Here is a 17,609-nt window from a genome sequence, read left to right as displayed (position 1 = left end):
AGTAATTACCCTGTAATGTATGATGACACTAATGTACTAGTAAACTACTGGAGTTTATACTCTATTCAGAACTAGCATCAGGACTCTGAAAGGCAGGTAAAAATGCACTGCATGCATAAACAATGTGGGTAAATGTCACCAGTGATAAAATTTTTAAAAAGGAGAAGGAAGAAGCAGTTACAAATAAATCTGCCAGCTGAGAATTGCAGCTGCACAGACCCACAGCAGCACTAAATCTGTATCATTTTTAATACGGGAAGGAAAGATGTTTTTATAACCCTACCCTGGCTTCATTTCCATTTATTATAATTAAAACTTTAAGGTGGCTACCACCTTTCTTCTTTCTGCCACTGTAAGTGCAACATTGACCTGTACATGGTGTTCAGTCAGTGCTAGGGGGAACATGGAAGAGAAATGAAGGGCATGAGAATGATTATTGGCATAAACTCACATTTTTTTTTAAAGTACCAGCTACTGGAACTGTGGTGAATCAACAATAGCTTCAGAATAGAGTTTTTTTTTGCCCTCTCTGTTTAAAATAGCCCTCGTGGTTATGAGATAAGGCCTAGAACATAACCTGAGTGTGTGTTCCATGGTGTCAGGAAATGTAGCCAAACAAGCAAATGAAAAATCTCATAACCTTCATACACTCAGAAAAAAAAATATGATTTTTAGAACATCCTAGTAGATTTGGGGTGCTGAGGCTGGAAATGAGTGAGCAGATGCATAAAGAGATGTACATGCCCCTGGGCCGAAAGAAAGCCTTGCTCTTCCCTGGGAGACAGTAACAATTACCACATTTTTAAGACCTCCCACAGTCACCAGCTAATGGATTGATGTCTTCAGAGCTGGCTGCCTCCCTGGCCTTCTCCTGTTAAATTATACAAGGGATTCAAGTCCTTCTTCCAGTATGTGGCAGCAGTAATATCACTCCTTCCACTCTAAGCAGTCCTTTCTTTAAGATGTCTCAGCTGGAGCGTGGGATGCCCCAGTGGAAGCAGTTAATGCAGCCATTTATGTTGAATAAACTCTATTTTACCTTCTCTTCAAGTGCTGCAACTGTTCTGCCTGACACACTTTGCCCTGTTCCTGGTGGCAGGAGCATCCATCTCACAGAGGTAGCTATGCCCTTGTGAACGGCAGACTACTAAAAATTTTTGTCAGTCTTTAGTTCTTTTACCTTGGAGAAAGCAAGGCATGGCATCATCTTTGCTGCTGTTTCATCGTCCTTGAGTCTTTCATAGACTGCTCGAGACCCCACGGCAAAGATTTACATTGACCTATTTTAAGTAAGCTCTGAATCATCACATTCAACCTCAAAAAAGTTTTTAGTGAGAAGGTGCTGTATGTCCCACCTGTCTCTGCGTTACTGAAGTGCTCTGCTAAAATATCTGGCTAGCAAATTTTATCACAAACCTGGAGGTTTTCCAAGTGGCTTAGAAGTTGACAATCTCAAGTGCATGTGTTGAATCTCAGGGTAACTCACCCAAAGTTGAATGGAGGTGGTGGACTGCCAGGAGATTGTATATGACCAGCCTCACTCATGACAAGCTCAGCTTTGGAGAGAGGACTGTGAATCTGGCATCCTCATGCCCAGGCTCTGCCACCCAGCACATGGTTCCACCTCACAGAGATGAGAAAGGAACCACCGATGAATAACCGTGCTGAGGCTGCTTTTGTACAGCAGAGTCAATTCCTTAGTTTCCATTACTGCATCAGCTAAGAAAACACGCATTCACACTTAACAAAGGGGGGAAAAAAAAAAGCAAATGTTTACTTGATCGAGTTACACATCAAGGCACAGGGATGGTGATGGAAAAGCTCACTTGAAATTAAGGGAGCCTTTCATGCCAAGTGCATTAACAGTATGCTTTCATTTAGCCTACAAAGTCCTTGGGCCATTGGAGGTGCAGGGGGATGTTTGCAGTTGCAGCTGCAATTCACCGATATAAGGGTTGTTCTGTCTCAGAATATTAGCAAAGAAGTAAGATTTAGAAGACAGGTTTCTTCATATTACATAATGACGGTGGGTCTACCCAGATTAATCTTGCATTAATGTATTTTTCAACCGCGAGCACTTAGAGAAACATATACGCACACAAACTTACTCACAGCTTTACAGCACGGGGGCATGACAGCAACACCACTACAAAAGAAAAGCCTGTACCCCTCCTGTCACTGCAACACCATTCATACACACTTGTGGAGCTGATGAAGAAATCTCACCATATGCGTCTTCACATGGCAGTATGGATGCATACTCTGGGTCCAAGTCCCTTTCCCCAGGCCACAGGGCAAACAGTGAGGGTTCATCACTACACAGACAGCTGAAGATCCTTCAGATCAGACTGGGAAATCAAAGGCTCACATTCACACCACTTTATTTTCACCACTTAGCAGAGGCACCTATGCAGGGCTTCTGTGGATTCAATGCATATATACTAGCTACTAGCGTTGCTCCCAAGGGCAATCAAGTGACTTAAAACTGGAGTTAACCTCTGGAGTGGACACGTCTCTCTACCAACTCGAGAAAAAACCTTAAGCAATGTCAATGTGGGTTGAATCCAAACCCAAACCACCTCGCAACTCCTTTTGTGCCTTCAGTCACCTGAAGGCAGCTGAAATCTGCTTTTCTACATCCTGCCACCAGCCCCCTTTCCCTGTGCAATACCATTAGGAAGGAAATGAGAAAGGCAGAGGGCAGGAGCTAAAGTACACATCTCCCTGCAGAAGTAAAGTAGTGAGGCAGCAACGTGGCTTGTGAAACAGATGGCATATTTAAAGCTACATAATGCGGCACATGGGACATGGTCTTCTCTCATACAACTGTCCCAGAGGAATTAATTTGTTCCCGAGAGTGTCCTTGGATGGAGCATGGTAACTTTGCCGTGGAGGCTCTATGAAGAAATGAATGAAATACACTCATGTCTATGGCTCTTTTGCAATGCATGTGCATGGAGACTGCATCACTGACTCACCCTTGGATGGTGGTCGCTCCAGATCAGTATCGAGGTGGATCGGTGGGGCAATATAGGAAACTTGCCCATGGTGAGCCTGCCCTGTGGACAAATAAGTGTTTTAGTGGCACTGTTTCCTGCAGAGATCTATCAGGGCTATAATTAAACATACAATATTTTTATGGCATGGGACTCAGAATAGGTTTGCAAGTATTTTTTCAAATGCATGTTTTTCACATTCGTTGACATTCAAAACAAAGATGAACTTCCATTTTGTGGAAAGTGATCATTTTTGTGATCGAAAGTTGAAAACACTCCCATTTCTTTTGCTTTTTCCTTGCAGATACGGGTAGCTATTCGGAACTGAAGTTATACCTGCTTTACCACTACCATGTACATTTTGCACGGTGTTCTCTTAAGAGGCCATATGCCACAGAAGACAAGCAATTTCACTCAAGCCCATTCAATCTGTTAATCTTACGCTGAGAGGGAAGCAAATATTTCTGTATCGCAACCATTTGTGAAGGACGTATGGCATGAAGTATAACTGCATCTGTTTGTCCCACCTGCAGATACGGGTTTGTGGAGCTTGGCATTGCTTTCACCTGAATGGAAGTTTTTCAGTTCTCAACGCTGCTGTGCAGTTTCCCAGTTGCTAAAGACTCAATTCGTCTCCAGCAATTTGGAGGTAACTATATCAAGAAACTTTTATTTATAATAAAAACATGTTGTTATAATTCATCTATTTACTGTAACAATTTACAGGGTTATTAATCTCTTTTTCTAAACACGGAAAGTTAATGACACATAGATTACGATAACAGCTAGAGTAACCTTCCTGTTTCAAGTAATATTCGTGCTGCAATAAAAGCAGTTGATTCCTCTTATGAGGCACATTCCAAATAATTAATACGGCTCCCTGTTGACACTTGCTGTTGTTGCTCCAAGCAATTTCCAAGCTAGCGTCACAGGCAGTGGAGCAGTGGTACAGTCTTCAGGCTTCTTTGTAATGACATCCAGGAATACCATGAGCACAGTATGCTGGTGTACATAATATGTTGAAAGCATCTCCTCAAGGGGATAAAATATTAATGGGAAAGGGGAGAAAAAAAAGAAGTGTGTCTGAATGGACGGGATATACTTACTGCTTTACACTGAGCCTGACTTAGATAATTTGCATTATTAGTAGCCATTACAACAACTGGACGCTATTCAGGTTTAAAATCTACTGACACATCATAAATTCTGTCTTTGCTTTTAAGTGCTTTAACATGGGAAATCTGCTTCAGGCAAACCCGTATTCTAATAATGAGTTACTCTGGTTTCCCCTTCTTGTTTACATGTTAAAAATCCATTTGATGTCATTACTGAATGCAAGTTATCATCTAATAGCTGCTCAGTTCTGCAGTGGAAATAGGTAGATGGTCTACTCTCACTCCAAGCTGCTCAATGAGCAGAATCGGTGCCCTTGTAACTATGGGACAGGCTCCCCATTTGCTGCATCACAGATACCACTGAAATGCAAAACAGCTGAGGTTGGAAGGGACTTCTGGAAATTGCCTAGTCTAGCCCATGGGCAGGAAGAGCCGGTTGCCCAGGACAGCATCTATTTGAGGTCTGAAGATCTCCAAAGCTCCAAAGAAGGGAGACCATACAACCTCTCTGGGCAACCTGGGCCAGTGCTCAGTCTCCTGAATAGGAACAAAAACAAACAAACAAACAAACAAACAAACAAAAAAAACCCTTATTCTTAAGTTTAAGTGGAATTTCTTGTATTTCAGTTTGTGCCCATTGCTTCTTCTCCTGTCACTGGATGCCTCTGAGGAGAATATGGTCTTGTATTCTTCATTCTCTATCACCACACTCCCATCATGTACTTATGTACATTGATAACATTCCCCTGGACCATGTCTTCTCCAGGCAGAGCAGTTTCAGCTCTCTCAGCTTCTCCCCACAGATCTTCAGTCATCTCTGTGGCCCTTTGCAGGACTCATAGAATCATTAAGGTTGGAAAAGACCTCCAGGATCATCTGGTCCAACCATCACCCTACTACCAACATCACCCACTAAACCATGTCCCTAAGCACCATGTCCAACTTCTTTAATACCCCCAGGGATGGTGACTCCACCACCTCCCCGGGCAACCTGTCCCAATGCCTGACTGCTCTTTCTGAGAAGAAATGTCTCCTCATTTCCAACCTGAACCTCCTCTGGCGCAACTTGAGGCCATTCCCTCTAGTCCTATCACTAGACCCCCAGATCCCCACACCTTCCTTTCAGGTAGTTGCAGAGAGCAATGAGGTCTCCCCCGAGCCTCCTTTTCCCAGACTAAACAACTCCAGTTCCCTCGTCCGCTCCTCCCTGTCTCTCTTCTGCTGCTAAGCCCAGAAAGAGACTCAGCACCCAGGTGTAGCCTCACCAATACTGAGCAGAGGAACAGGATCATCACCCTTAATCTGCAGGCAATGCTCTGCCTAATGCAGCCCAGGATACTGGTACTCTTTTTTGCCCCTTGGGCACATTTCTATCACATTGCTAATGATCCAAAACAGAAAAAAAGAATGATTCTGCAAGTTTGGAGGGCTAGGCTGGAGTAAAGATACATACGCAGTATAAAAGACTACAGAACATCTGTAAGTTTAGACACTCATTATGATTCAGTAATAACTAAGGAAGTTTATGAATGTTTTATAAAAGCTTTTACCTAATATGGAGGAAGCGGTAGCATCAAATGATTACATGTGATAAATGAAACAAGTTGCAGAAAGCTTTTATCTACTTGCTGCTGATAGAAAAGACTCTAATCCCAAAAATATCAAACTTGACTCCTGTTAGACTGTATATTTCTCACAATATTAATAAATCAAATTTTGGGTTTTAATACTCTCTCTATAAAAAAGCAATCCATACAATTGCTGTACTTCATTTTCTGGGCAAGAATGCCAACTTAGTTTCTCTTCAGACTCATTATAGCTTTTCCATAAGAGCAAAAAAAAAGCTCTCCACTGTTATCTATGGCCACAATTATATGCTCAGGTTCAATATCCTTTGCAAACCTTCTTGTTAATCAACAGAAACATATTTTTTCTTTGATTTCACTATTACTTGCAATAGTTACATCTGAGTGGGTTGAGGGAAGGGAGGCAAGGCAGGGAGACTGGAGGAAGTCCCAGCAATGGGACCACTGTGCAAGTACACAGAGGAAACTGAGTCAGGGAATCAAACTTGAGTATCGGAGTACGGTTCTTCTGGCTTTAGCAGTATTAAAAGTTTTGCCAATGACTCCATTAAAAACCCCAGCTTTGTCAGTGAAACCATGCAAGATTTTGAGGCTGATATCACTGATGCAGCTCAAGACAGACTGACAGGACAGGTTTGCCAAATGATGCCAAACCCTGTCCATTTCATATGAGTTTAGCAGTTTCAGGTGTTTACTTCAAGCCTCAGCTTTAGGACTGAGTGACCCCAGACAACCTCCCCTTTCCAGTTCCAGCTACCACAAACACTTGGAAAGGGGAATGAGAAAATCTTTTTTTAAAAAAAAGGGGGGGGGGTGCAGAAACACTCAACATCTTCCTCTCCAAATCCCCTAGTCCTTCCGGTGTTTGCATGTGTTTGGTCTGTGCTGCCAACCTTGCAGCACCAGGAGGTGGGATGTGGGCCTCCATTGCCCACATAACCATCTTTCAGTATATCAAGCTTTGATTTACACCTGCACATCTATTGCTCCACCTCCACAAACCTATTTGATCGAGTCTTCAAAAGCGTGAAGAGCTGCCCACATGCTAACCAACACTGGGCTGTTGTTCAGGTACCCATCCCTATGGGAGAGGAAATGGCTAGCGTCAGGCCCTCCCCAAATTTTACAGAACACTCTAAAAATAACTGCACCTCTTTAAATAAGTGACCCACTTTTAAAATATTTAAAAAAAAAAAAAGGAGAAAAAAGCCTGTTTCTAACAAAATACCAAAGGTCAAGATGTCTCCGTTTCTGATGGAAAGTTGGGCATGCCTTGTATTATAACAGCTTGCACGGCCCTCTCCAAATCCCACTCTGACTATAACCATCTGGTGTTTCTGCAGCCGGCTCTCAGGTAAAAAAGTAAACAGCAATCAAATGTAATCATCAAAGTAATGCGTGATGAAGTTGCCAATTTTGTATCTAATCACTTCAGTCGGGCTCCGTTTCCCTCACTCCTCTTGCTCGCAAGGCCCAGCCACCGTCATGGCGGCGGCCTCTTCAGGCAGGCGGGCACTGATGGCTGACAGTCTTGGCCCCCCTGTGAGTGGCAAGAGATGGGTAGAGAGGCTCTTGTGCCATACAATCTGCTAAAAACAAGGGCTAATGCTGGAGTGCTACAATGGTTCAGTCCCTGTCTGGTTTTTTTTTTTGTTTTTTGTTTTTGTTTTTGTTTCTGTGTATCATGCTGTAAGGATTCAAGCCTGGCTAATGCTGCATAAAGATCAAAAACACCTTTGCCAGCAGCTTCATGCTCTCACCCGTACGTCAAGTCAGCCAGCAAACCCCGGCTCCGCTCCCTCCCACTGCGGCACAGACCCTCAGCCAAGGCAGAGAAAACACCGAATTTGACATAGGCAGCTACAAACGCCCTGCCTCCCTTCTTTCCACCCACACTGCCTCCCTCAGCAAGGATAGGGAGCATCCACAGCAGGCAGGCCAAAAGCACATGCTGTGGCACCGGGATGTTTGGTAGCTGCGATTTTGGGAGAGAATCATAGAATCATAAAAGCTTGGAAAAGACCTCCAAGATCATCTGGTCCAACCATCCCCCTACCACCACTGTCACCCACTAAACCATGTCCCTAAGCACCACGTCCAGCCTTTCCTTGAACAACCCCAGGGACAGTGACGCCACCACCTCCCTGGGCAACCCATCCCAATGCCTGACTGCTCTTTCTGAGAAGAAATGTCTCCTCATTTCCAGCCTGAACCTCCTCTGGTGCAACTTGAGGCCATTCCCTCTAGTCCTATCACTAGTTACCTGTGAGAAGAGGCCGACCCCCAGCTCCCCACACTTTCCTTTCATGTAGCTGTAGAGAGCAATGAGGTCTCCCCTAAGCCTCCTCTTCTCCAGACCAAACAACCCCAGCTCCCTCAGCCGCTCGTCATAGGACTTGTGCTCCAGAAGTATAGACATGGCCTGGAAAGTCCACCTGGTGACATGGCCTCCCTCAGGAAAAGGAAACAGAGGAGATGTTTGTGGATTAGAAGGAGCATCTGGCTTTTCAGGTCTTATACATGAGAGATGCAGCACATCTTAAAAAGCCAGTAACTTACAAGAACAAAGATGGTATTTTGTGAGGACTGTGGGAAACATAATAGCATGCATGGCTTGAGGGATTTTTTTTAAGGGATCTGAATGCTTACAGACACAAAATAAACATTGACACATCTTCAAAAATCTGGCCTTAAATAATTTAGTCTACAGATTTTTGTGATAAAATTACAAAAGAAAATCTGCAAATGCATGAACTAAGAAAAAAAAAGTAGCAATACAGCAGTGTCATCCATTTATCTATTAAAAACACTTCTCCCTGGTTCTTTTTGGAAACATACCTACCATTTGTAGCACATAACAGTGCAGAACTCCCTTCTGACCCTATTCCAAGTTTCCAGTGCCTGGTTATCTCAATGTTATCTCTACTGTCCCCAACCAGGCGAGATCACTGCAACACATTTCTTTGCTGTCATGTCAGACTGTATCTCTTGCTTGTTTTTCTACCCATTTTCCAGCCTCTTTTGGTATCTTTTCTCCTTCCACTGACTCCTTTCTGTTCTTGAGATCCTTCTTAGACAGTCTAGCTAGCATTTCACCCAGAGTATTTCATTTAATGTTGTGCCTGTACCTCTCACAACTCACTGCTCCCTTGCACTGCCTCTCCTATGCCCCTTGCTTTCAGCACCTCTGAATACAGCCACCTCTGTGGACTGAACTCTTCATTCTGTTTATCCATCCACTAACAAGTAAGTTAATAACCGTGAAACTGCACATTGATTCCTGAGACTTTGATTTCAGTTCTTCATCTAATTTTTTTATAATAATGGGATGGGCACACACCACTTAATCTTAATATACATATTCTAAGAAAAAGTCTCAGAAAACATACCAGCAATTTTAATAAAATTGTTACATACAAAGTTTAATTTACATGCTACAGCTCCCTCCTTCCCCCCTGCTCCTCTCCCCCTCCTGTTGAACATTTCCATTTTCAAAAGCAATCTAGTTTGTCTGGTATGATTGATCTGATCTGTAAAAAACAACATTACTTTTTGACCACATTTCTGTAATCCTCTGTTAACAGGATTTTTTTTTTTTAAATCTAATTTATTATCGAGATGAAGACTACATTCACTTTGTTGGATTGCAATTTCCAGGATCATCACTCTCGTCCTCTTTAATTTCCAAAATTAGTACATTTTTCTTGTCATTTTTTCTCCAGTCATGGGTCTTTTTGAACTGCATAATATGTATGCATATATAAAAACATATGGAAAGAGAAATTAAAGAGCTGGTAGGTTTGCTAACAAACTCTTCTGACATGCCATTAAACAAATTTCATTCAGACCTGTTACTCTGCATATATTCAGGCTTCTCCCAGCAGCCTTTTTACTGCCTTTCATCAATGACTATCTTTGCAAAACATCATTTCCTCACTGCCCACCCTTTTCCATTTTGCATTAAAAGCTTTCTTTTTAAATAAAGCTTTTATAAAGCCATTCCCTACCTCAGAAATGTCAGAGTTAGCACTGATTCTGTCCACCGCTTCATTTATTCACGGACTTTTATGGGGTTTCTCTCTTTCATCTGTACATCTCTCTTTCATCTTTCATTGCCCTTTTAAATCCTTAAGGTTGTTGTAACTCATCTACTCCCTCTTCTTCTCTCTCTCCCAGGATTATTTCTTCATCCTCCCCTCGAAGTCTTGCACACTTCCAAATACAAGAAAACTTCTTTTCCAAAGGGTGCTCTCTGAGTACATTAGCTCTGCTCTTTCGCCATTTTACCTCTTTTATTTCATACTAGGAATGATTGCAAGCTTAAAGCAACTGCAAAGGGAAAAGTATGGTATCCGTGAGCAAAGCTGTGTCCAGATGCAATGTCTGTGGGAAGGGCAGGACTGCTAGGAGCAGCTCTGAAACGAGGAGGATGGGTTCCATGGCACCATGGTCGTAGGGTGGGCAGCCTGTTTGGGCACATGGTAGCTGCGTGTGGAGGATTTCCTGGTCACAGCTGCTTTTGGCAATTGGAAGTTACCAAAACCTCAAAAGCCTCAATGGGCATTTACAGACAGCCTACAAATCACGCGAAGGAGAGTGGTTCTGCACACAGTCTGCATAACAAGAAAATGTTTCTCCTCCCATTCTATTCTTGACCGAAGCGAAGTTATGTTATTGCAACTCTACCCATTGTTTAGTTATACATTGCTTCTGAAACTGTCTCAAAATGTACTTAACAGCTCTCACAAATGCCAATGCTGTGTGCTTATGTATCTTATCTTCCAAGAGTGTAGGGAATGCAGGAATGCACTTTTTACTTTTGCTTTGTTTTTTTCACCAGAAATCTGCTTTGATACATGAATTTCACTGCTCTGCCTTCCAAAGACAGGTGTCTACAGGAAAACCCATGAGGAATCAGTCTGCAGAAGAGGAGAAGGTCGGTTCTCATCTCCCTGTAGGAAGCTGTGGCTGAGTTCCCCAATACCAACAAGAGAAACCTGCAAGCACAGCCACAGGGCTGTTAAATGCAAAAAAAAACACCTTGGAGTTAAGGAAGAAACCTTGATAAAAGAGGCAGGGAGAGGGGTGAGTTGGGAAGATGTTTGGCTAAGTCCCTGTCCTACACGCATCTCATGTTTTAAAGTAAATGCAAATCCATGAACAGTGCCTGACAACGTATTTGTGTGAGTGGAAAGCATGGTAAAATGGGCTAATCTTCTCCAAGAACGTACTATTCTTGTTTTGAATCTGTCACAATAAACAACACCCTTAACCATGGGGGAAAGGAAATCAAAATGGCATTTTTTGATGACCAAACTGTCCCTCTTTTGACAGCCATTACACAGGAGGATCTATGCTAGCTGAATTTCTAGGAATGCTTTGCAACTCAGATTTGAACTATATACAAAGATAAAGACAAGAATAATGCCAGAGGAATGGATTAAAGACTGACTGTTACAGCAGCTGAAGCAACTGGAGACTTTTCACGAGTGGCAGCTGCATACTTTCAAATGAGCTTTTGGGACTCAGAAACTCAAGCCCCATCTGAAGTCAGAGGTAAGGAAGCTTCTTCAAGTTGTACTGAGATTCTTCCCTATGCTGTGCAAACATTGCAATTTGTGTTCTGTGTTTAGATGAACCTCACCCCTCAGTTAAAGACTTAAAACATTGGCTTTAGCAGGGCCTAGATTCCAGGGGTGCTCTGCAGACTCCAGCAAACGTCCCAGAATTTACTCTGCAATATAAGAGCCTGGTATGCGACGGAGCAAGAGGAAAAAAAGTCAGGAAATATTTCACGTATTATAATTGAATAATGTTAAATACCTCCTGTCTTCCCCACATACTGAAGAACGTGGAGAAAGGCCCTCTCCAGGTCTGGCTTTCCCCAGAGCTTGAGGCAGGGAGCTGACCTGCAGGGCTGTGCATTTTCTAAGACGTGCTCCCCAAAAGCTTGCCCAGCAGGCTGAAAGAAAGATGACACATCATATTATCCTTCTCCTCCCAGACGTGTTCATCGTGCTATGAAATATGATTTACCAGTCACCTGCACTGGAAACTGGGCAGGGGGGAGTGCAGACGAGACTGAGGGATTTGGAGCAATGCAGTGCTCAGAGCCCTGGAGGAGACAATGAATATCCATAAGCAAGAACTGTCCAGAGCGGCTTTAGCAGTGGCAAACACAGCTAAGCCCCAGGAGGTTTTCTTGGCCACCTCTCAAAGATTTAATCTGATATGAAGAGCACTGTGCCAGCTCTTGCTGTCCGAAACTCCTCTCTTTTCCCAAAAGTCAAACAGGAAGTTTTCAACTGCCTTAATGGGCTGTGGACCAAGACCAGCAAATTCTGCCTCAGATGGGACTGAAAAGACTTGGGACAGAGAAGTTTGGAAGAGGGGAAACCCAGCCAAAGCCATCCAGTCCATTTTCTGCAGAGGCAAAATAGTTCCTTATGTTGTTTTGAAAGGTATCTCCTCGAGGCTGCCCACTGCTTCCTCCAAGACACCAATCTACAGATCGTGCTGTCAAGATTACATCTTTGTTTTCCCTTTCCTGGGGGAGGGATTCTGCTGCCTTCCTGCCTGTTTCTGCCTTATTTTTTCCCGTTTCTTGTTGCTTTTCCCCACCAGCATTTCTTTAGCCCTGCACTTTGTTGCTGTGGTCTCAATAACGCTCACATTTCTTCCCTTTCCCACCTCCATGAGCTGGGCATTGTTAAACAAGGGTGCAGCTTCACATCATAGCTAACCCATTTAACAGTGGTCTCCTTTCTCTCAGGACACTGCCGTGCATTTCCACTCTCCCTCACAACAGATCTGGCAATTAATGCAAGCAGAGAGCAAGCTAGAGCTGATCTGATGGAAAACGACCCACCAAAAACAGTAATTACAGGTTTTCAGCTGGATCAATGAGCACCACCATTTCAGTCTGCCACGGCAGCAGCACCAGATCCGATAAAACATGAAAGAGCCAAGGCTGGGGGGGTGATGGGGACAGCTCTCAGTCTCGGTGTAACATAAAACCACAGCTGGGAACAGCAGTAGCATTGTGTCTAGATGCCCCTCTGTTCCCACACAAGGCTCTCTCCCCACCCCAGGAGAGTCCCACCAGTTGCATCTTTTCTTTGCCACCTTTCAGACAGCTTTCAATCCACCTGCCAGGATAATTTAGAGAGCTACATCTCACAGCTCCAGGTCAAAGGTTCTACTGAAAGACACCTGCATTACAGCACGCTCACTCCTTGCATATTGAGCTCGGGACACAGCCCTGTCTTTCAGTTAGTTGGGCAGCTGTTGTTAATGCAGGAAGGGGAGCAGTGGGGAAGAGAAGAAATCAGGCAGCACTTCTTGCTGTGTTGAGCTTAAATTTCAGCGGCAAAGCATCCAGGGGAGGTTGTCAGAGAAATCATCTGAGATGCCGGATTACATGGTAGGAGACACATTTGAAGCAGACAGGTAGATATGTGACTCACCAGCACAGAGATGGTAATTGAAGTGTCTTGTGGTTTCAAACAGTGTGAGATGCAGTCCAAGAATTTGTCACTCTCGCTTTCTTCCATTTGTGACAGCCTGTAGCAGATGTCCACTCCAATATGCTTTTATTTTCCAGTCTGTATGTCTTTGCATAGCCAGCACGGTCTCCATCCCCATGTCATACCTCCCTGATACTGCCTATACCTCTGCTGTGATCCTCTCTCCCTCTGTCACCTCCTGAGTAGGTGAGCCGTTACTTTTGCTCACCTTCTACATCAGACAAGTCTCCCTCCAGGAACTCACGACTACAGCCTCTAAGAAACAATACAAAAACACGCAGGCCTGCTTCCACAGTTCCTTACATGTCAACCTCTCACCTTGCTTAATGACCTGCATCTTCCACTGCCACAAAACCACACACCACAAACATTAACTCCTATCTTCCACAGCTTTCAGATGCACTTTCTGTGACTAGTCCTGCATTGTGACTGCAGCCCAAATGGGACTGTCAGACAATAAAGAGTTACAAGAGCCTTTCTCATCACGGGTATTTTTATCAACTTCTATCATTAAGGAAGTGCAAGAAGATGAGTAATTTGTTTTCCAAGGGGGTCCGTGCACCCTAACTTCATTAATCACTTCTTTTGATTGACTACAGAAGCTTTGAGATGAGCAGCACAGCCTGCCTGCCTCTGTTGCCAGCTTATTGCCAAGCTTGAGCTAAGCTAAGGTGCAGAGTTCCTGCAAGAGAGGATATACTTAACCCTAAAGCAAGTGATCAGACAGTAAGAGAGATCAATACTAGGTTATTTGGTAAAGAAATGAAAGGAGGGTGGATATTTTCTCCATGAATTTAAAAAAAAAAATAATCTAAGCCACCTCACCCCCTTCCTTCCTTTTTTTCTTTTTTCTTTCTTTTCTTTCATTTTCTCTTTCCTTTTTCTTTTTTCTCTCTTCTCTTCTCTTCTCTTCTCTTCTCTTCTCTTCTCTTCTCTTCTCTTCTCTTCTCTTCTCTTCTCTTCTCTTCTCTTCTCTTCTCTTCTCTTCTCTTCTCTTCTCTTCTCTTCTCTTCTCTTCTCTTCTCTTCTCTTCTCTTCTCTTCTCTTCTCTTCTCTTCCTTTTCTTCTCTTTTTGAGATAATATAAAGTATGTCTCAGCATGAAGGACACGGCTGCCTGTAGAGAGATTTTGACAACTCCCCTCTGAGTGCTAAAATGCTGTCAGCTGAAAAACTGAGCTGTTTGGGCAAATTGATCCAACTCTGACAGACTTCCTCTCTGTTTTCATGTTTTCTCTCTCAATCAAAAACCTTCTAAAAAAGCAATGTTTTCAGTCCCATTTTAGAGAAGCGGAAGAAGAGAAGAGATCGCCTACCTTTGCTGTACTGCTCTTTAACCTAGGTGGCTGGACAAACCCACGAGAGGGAGAAGAAGGTCTCAGAAATCATTTGCAGCTCCCCAGTCGAGATGTCACACACAGAAAGAGGATCTGAATACAAGGGCTTCTCTAACTTGCAAATATCAGCTGTGTACGACCTTTCTGACTACCAATGAGGACTGAGTTGGTAGATTTTGCAGGTACACGGTGACAGCATAGGAAGCAGAGCTTTTAGGCCCGAGTTTATCTCAAATGCCAATAACATGCAAGCAGCTGGAGCAACTGCCCAAAGAAAGCCTCACTGAGGTTTTTTCAGTAATCATCAGGAATCATCTCCCCCTTCCTCAGCCCAAAGAAAATGAAATCTAAGCATTTTTAAGCCTTGTCCCTAGCTGTGAATATATCTGTAACCTTTCCACATCAGTGACAATTTTGAATACAATTTTTGATGGTCAAATCCTGGGAGCACTCTTACCACTTTATAGCAAAGATTAAGCATGCTGCTGTCACAGTCAGTAAAAGAGCATCTTTTTATAGTGCCTCAACTGGGAACTCTGGAAATCTCTAGTCCTCTAAGGTGAAGCAGGGCCAAGCAGCCTGAAAGCATCTTGCACAGACAACTTGGGGCTGCACTTTTTTGCACTCTTTTCACCTTTGCATATAACAGAGCTTTACGATTTGACTTCTAACTTGCTCATTGGGAGCTTCTGCACAGTTTTTCTAGCCCACTATCAAAGCACGTTGATTTTTATTTCTTTTCCCACTTTCCTCACCTGCTGTCAACTCAGCTAAAGGAAACCACGCTCAATGTCACCAATTTTAAAAATAATTTTTAGAAGTTATTTTAAAAGACCTGTGCAGCAGAATTGCTGATTTATATATTCAAAGAAATCTAAAGTCTGTGGTGTAACAATTTTGGTGAAGCCCACTATGGACTCCATAAACATCATTACGTCCCTTTCCATTGCTTCACAAAGCCAGAAATGACACAGGAGGTTTCACCATCTGTTCCTGCCATCCTGCACTTACTTCCTTCCAGACGGCCAGGGACTGAGGAGTTTGCAATGGGTCACAAAGTGCATAAACCCACCAATATAGCTCTGTGCAGAGCATAGGTCCATATATTAAACATCACTCTACAAGCAAGATGTTTCGTACAAGGTCAAAAATATACATATCTATTTATATATATATTAGGAGTAGATATTCTGTATTTTGAATGTAAACTCTAATTCATTTCATTCAGGTCTTTAGATTATTCTTTTCTTAGTTCCCACAGTGTTACTGTAAGGCCTTTGGATGACAGTTTTGATTACAATTCTGCACATTTCCTAGAATAAAACAATCTTGATTGGTACTTGTTGAATAATACATACTAATTCCAGCCCAAGCTTCCTTCACACTGTATGAGCTATGCTGGATGTCTGTCCTCTTCACAGGTAGTAGCTGGATCTACAAGGGCACTGCTCTGTGGTACTAGCACTGGGACAAGAGTCTTGAGGCTGCCAAATTTCCTGACCCATTGATCTCTCTGTGTACACAGAGCGGGAAGAGCCATGCTACACGGTTTCTGATGCACCTGTCTGGCCCAAAGAAGGATTACAGGAAAAATACAGCATGATTGAAAATGAGGTCATGGAGTCTGAGGAGTACACCCAAAAGATGGTGAGTTTCAGCCCAAATGAAAACTCTTTCAGCTCCTTCTGCCTTAGGCTCCTAGTCTTTGCAGTGAAAGATGCTCCTTAAAAAATAATAGAGAGCTTTAGTTCTGAATATTTACCTTTGCAACAGGCAACGTTCAATTTGTCTTTAGTCATATACTCCCTCACCTCTGAAACATCACCCAACAGCGAGAAAAAATGATATATACTTTTAAATTATTTTAGGGGTACAACCCCTTGGTTGCTTTAATGAATATATAGATTTACATGTCCATATGCTGGTCCTGACCACTATCTCAAGCTAAATTTCCTCTAACAGGCTAACCTTTGACCTTGCATTTGGGTCTTAAACAGTCTTTTGATCAAAGGACTGACAAATGCAAGCTTCAATTCCCTGGCCAAACTGGCAGCTGTCAGTGACATGAAGCTCTTTCTTCACCCTCTCATGACCTGAGCAAAGAAGAAATGCCAGTATTTCTGAATAGCTGTCCCAATGACATGGGAATAAAAACTTTTAAAGAATTAGCTTCACACTGAACAATGGTAATGACTACCTCATTGCTGAGTAACCAAGGATGGATAAACGCTTGTCTTCCCTGGATCAGGGAAAGGACAAAACAACTGTGTTTAATCATTGTTTTGCATCTCAGCATTTGGGGTTATACTAATTGCATTTAGTGGCTTTGATGCCACTCAAAAGGAGGAATGATTTCTGGGTTGGCTTCTTGAAGACCCACTCTCAATAATACTGGCCACTCCAGCTCTGATAGTCACGATAGATTCAGTTTTAAGTAGCAGTGGCTAAATGGCTCACTCAGTGGCTACTAGAGCAAGAATTATGTGTACATAATGTACACATAAAGCTCCTTCTCACAGGAGATTTCTTTGGGTGGGAGCTCAATCTTCCATTGTCCTTCCCTCCAGGGATGACTTAGGGTTTTTCTTCTCAAGTTACTGGATTCAAGGAATCACGCTGTTGTTATTTCCAGGACATTCAAACAGAGGCAAAAATGGGCAGGAAATAGTGGGAAAAAAATCCCTAAACAAACCAAAGAAACGCCTGACACATCTACGAACAGCACAAGACTTGCTTGCCTTCACTGAAGGTTGGAGATCCTGGCATTCAATCCCATATCACTACAATCATGGAGCTTTTAATTCTCAAGAAGCCAGCCAAAAATCTCCAATTAGTTTCACGTAGATGAGAGGCCGGATTGCAAAGTGTCCATTACTTGATGCAAAGGTGGCTTTTTGCTTAGGACAAGCAGAGGTTTAAAATACTAGGAGATTTTATTAAGGGATGAGATCAGGAGAAAGGTGCAATCACAAGACAAAGTAGAGGGGAAAAAAATACCTGCGCTATTGAGGGTAGATACCTATATCTTCTGCCTTATGAGCTGGATGAGC

The 17,609-nt window shown here is 43.0% G+C and overlaps 2 protein-coding genes across 29 annotated transcripts in view; one reads left to right on the top strand and one right to left on the bottom strand.

The window, feature by feature from the left end:
- LOC308195067 (uncharacterized protein) overlaps window positions 1–17,609 on the top strand; it is a 1,623,621-nt gene that overhangs the window by 619,831 nt on the left and 986,181 nt on the right. The window lies entirely within an intron of this gene.
- ADGRL3 (adhesion G protein-coupled receptor L3) overlaps window positions 1–17,609 on the bottom strand; it is a 535,523-nt gene that overhangs the window by 146,267 nt on the left and 371,647 nt on the right. For 23 of the 28 annotated variants that reach the window (XM_080591834.1, XM_080591831.1, XM_080591832.1 and 20 more), the window contains one exon: window positions 2,979–3,059. The exons of the other annotated variants lie outside the window; for them this stretch is intronic. In XM_080591834.1, coding sequence (XP_080447960.1) covers window positions 2,979–3,059 — 81 coding nt within the window. The remainder of the gene's footprint in view (window positions 1–2,978; window positions 3,060–17,609) is intronic. 28 annotated transcript variants of the gene reach the window in all.

The sequence above is a fragment of the Anser brachyrhynchus genome (assembly GCF_964034855.1).
Source record: "Anser brachyrhynchus genome assembly, chromosome: 4".
NCBI lineage: Eukaryota > Metazoa > Chordata > Aves > Anseriformes > Anatidae > Anser > Anser brachyrhynchus.
Note: the sequence above shows the minus strand (reverse complement) of the source record. Positions and strands in the feature narration are given on the sequence as shown.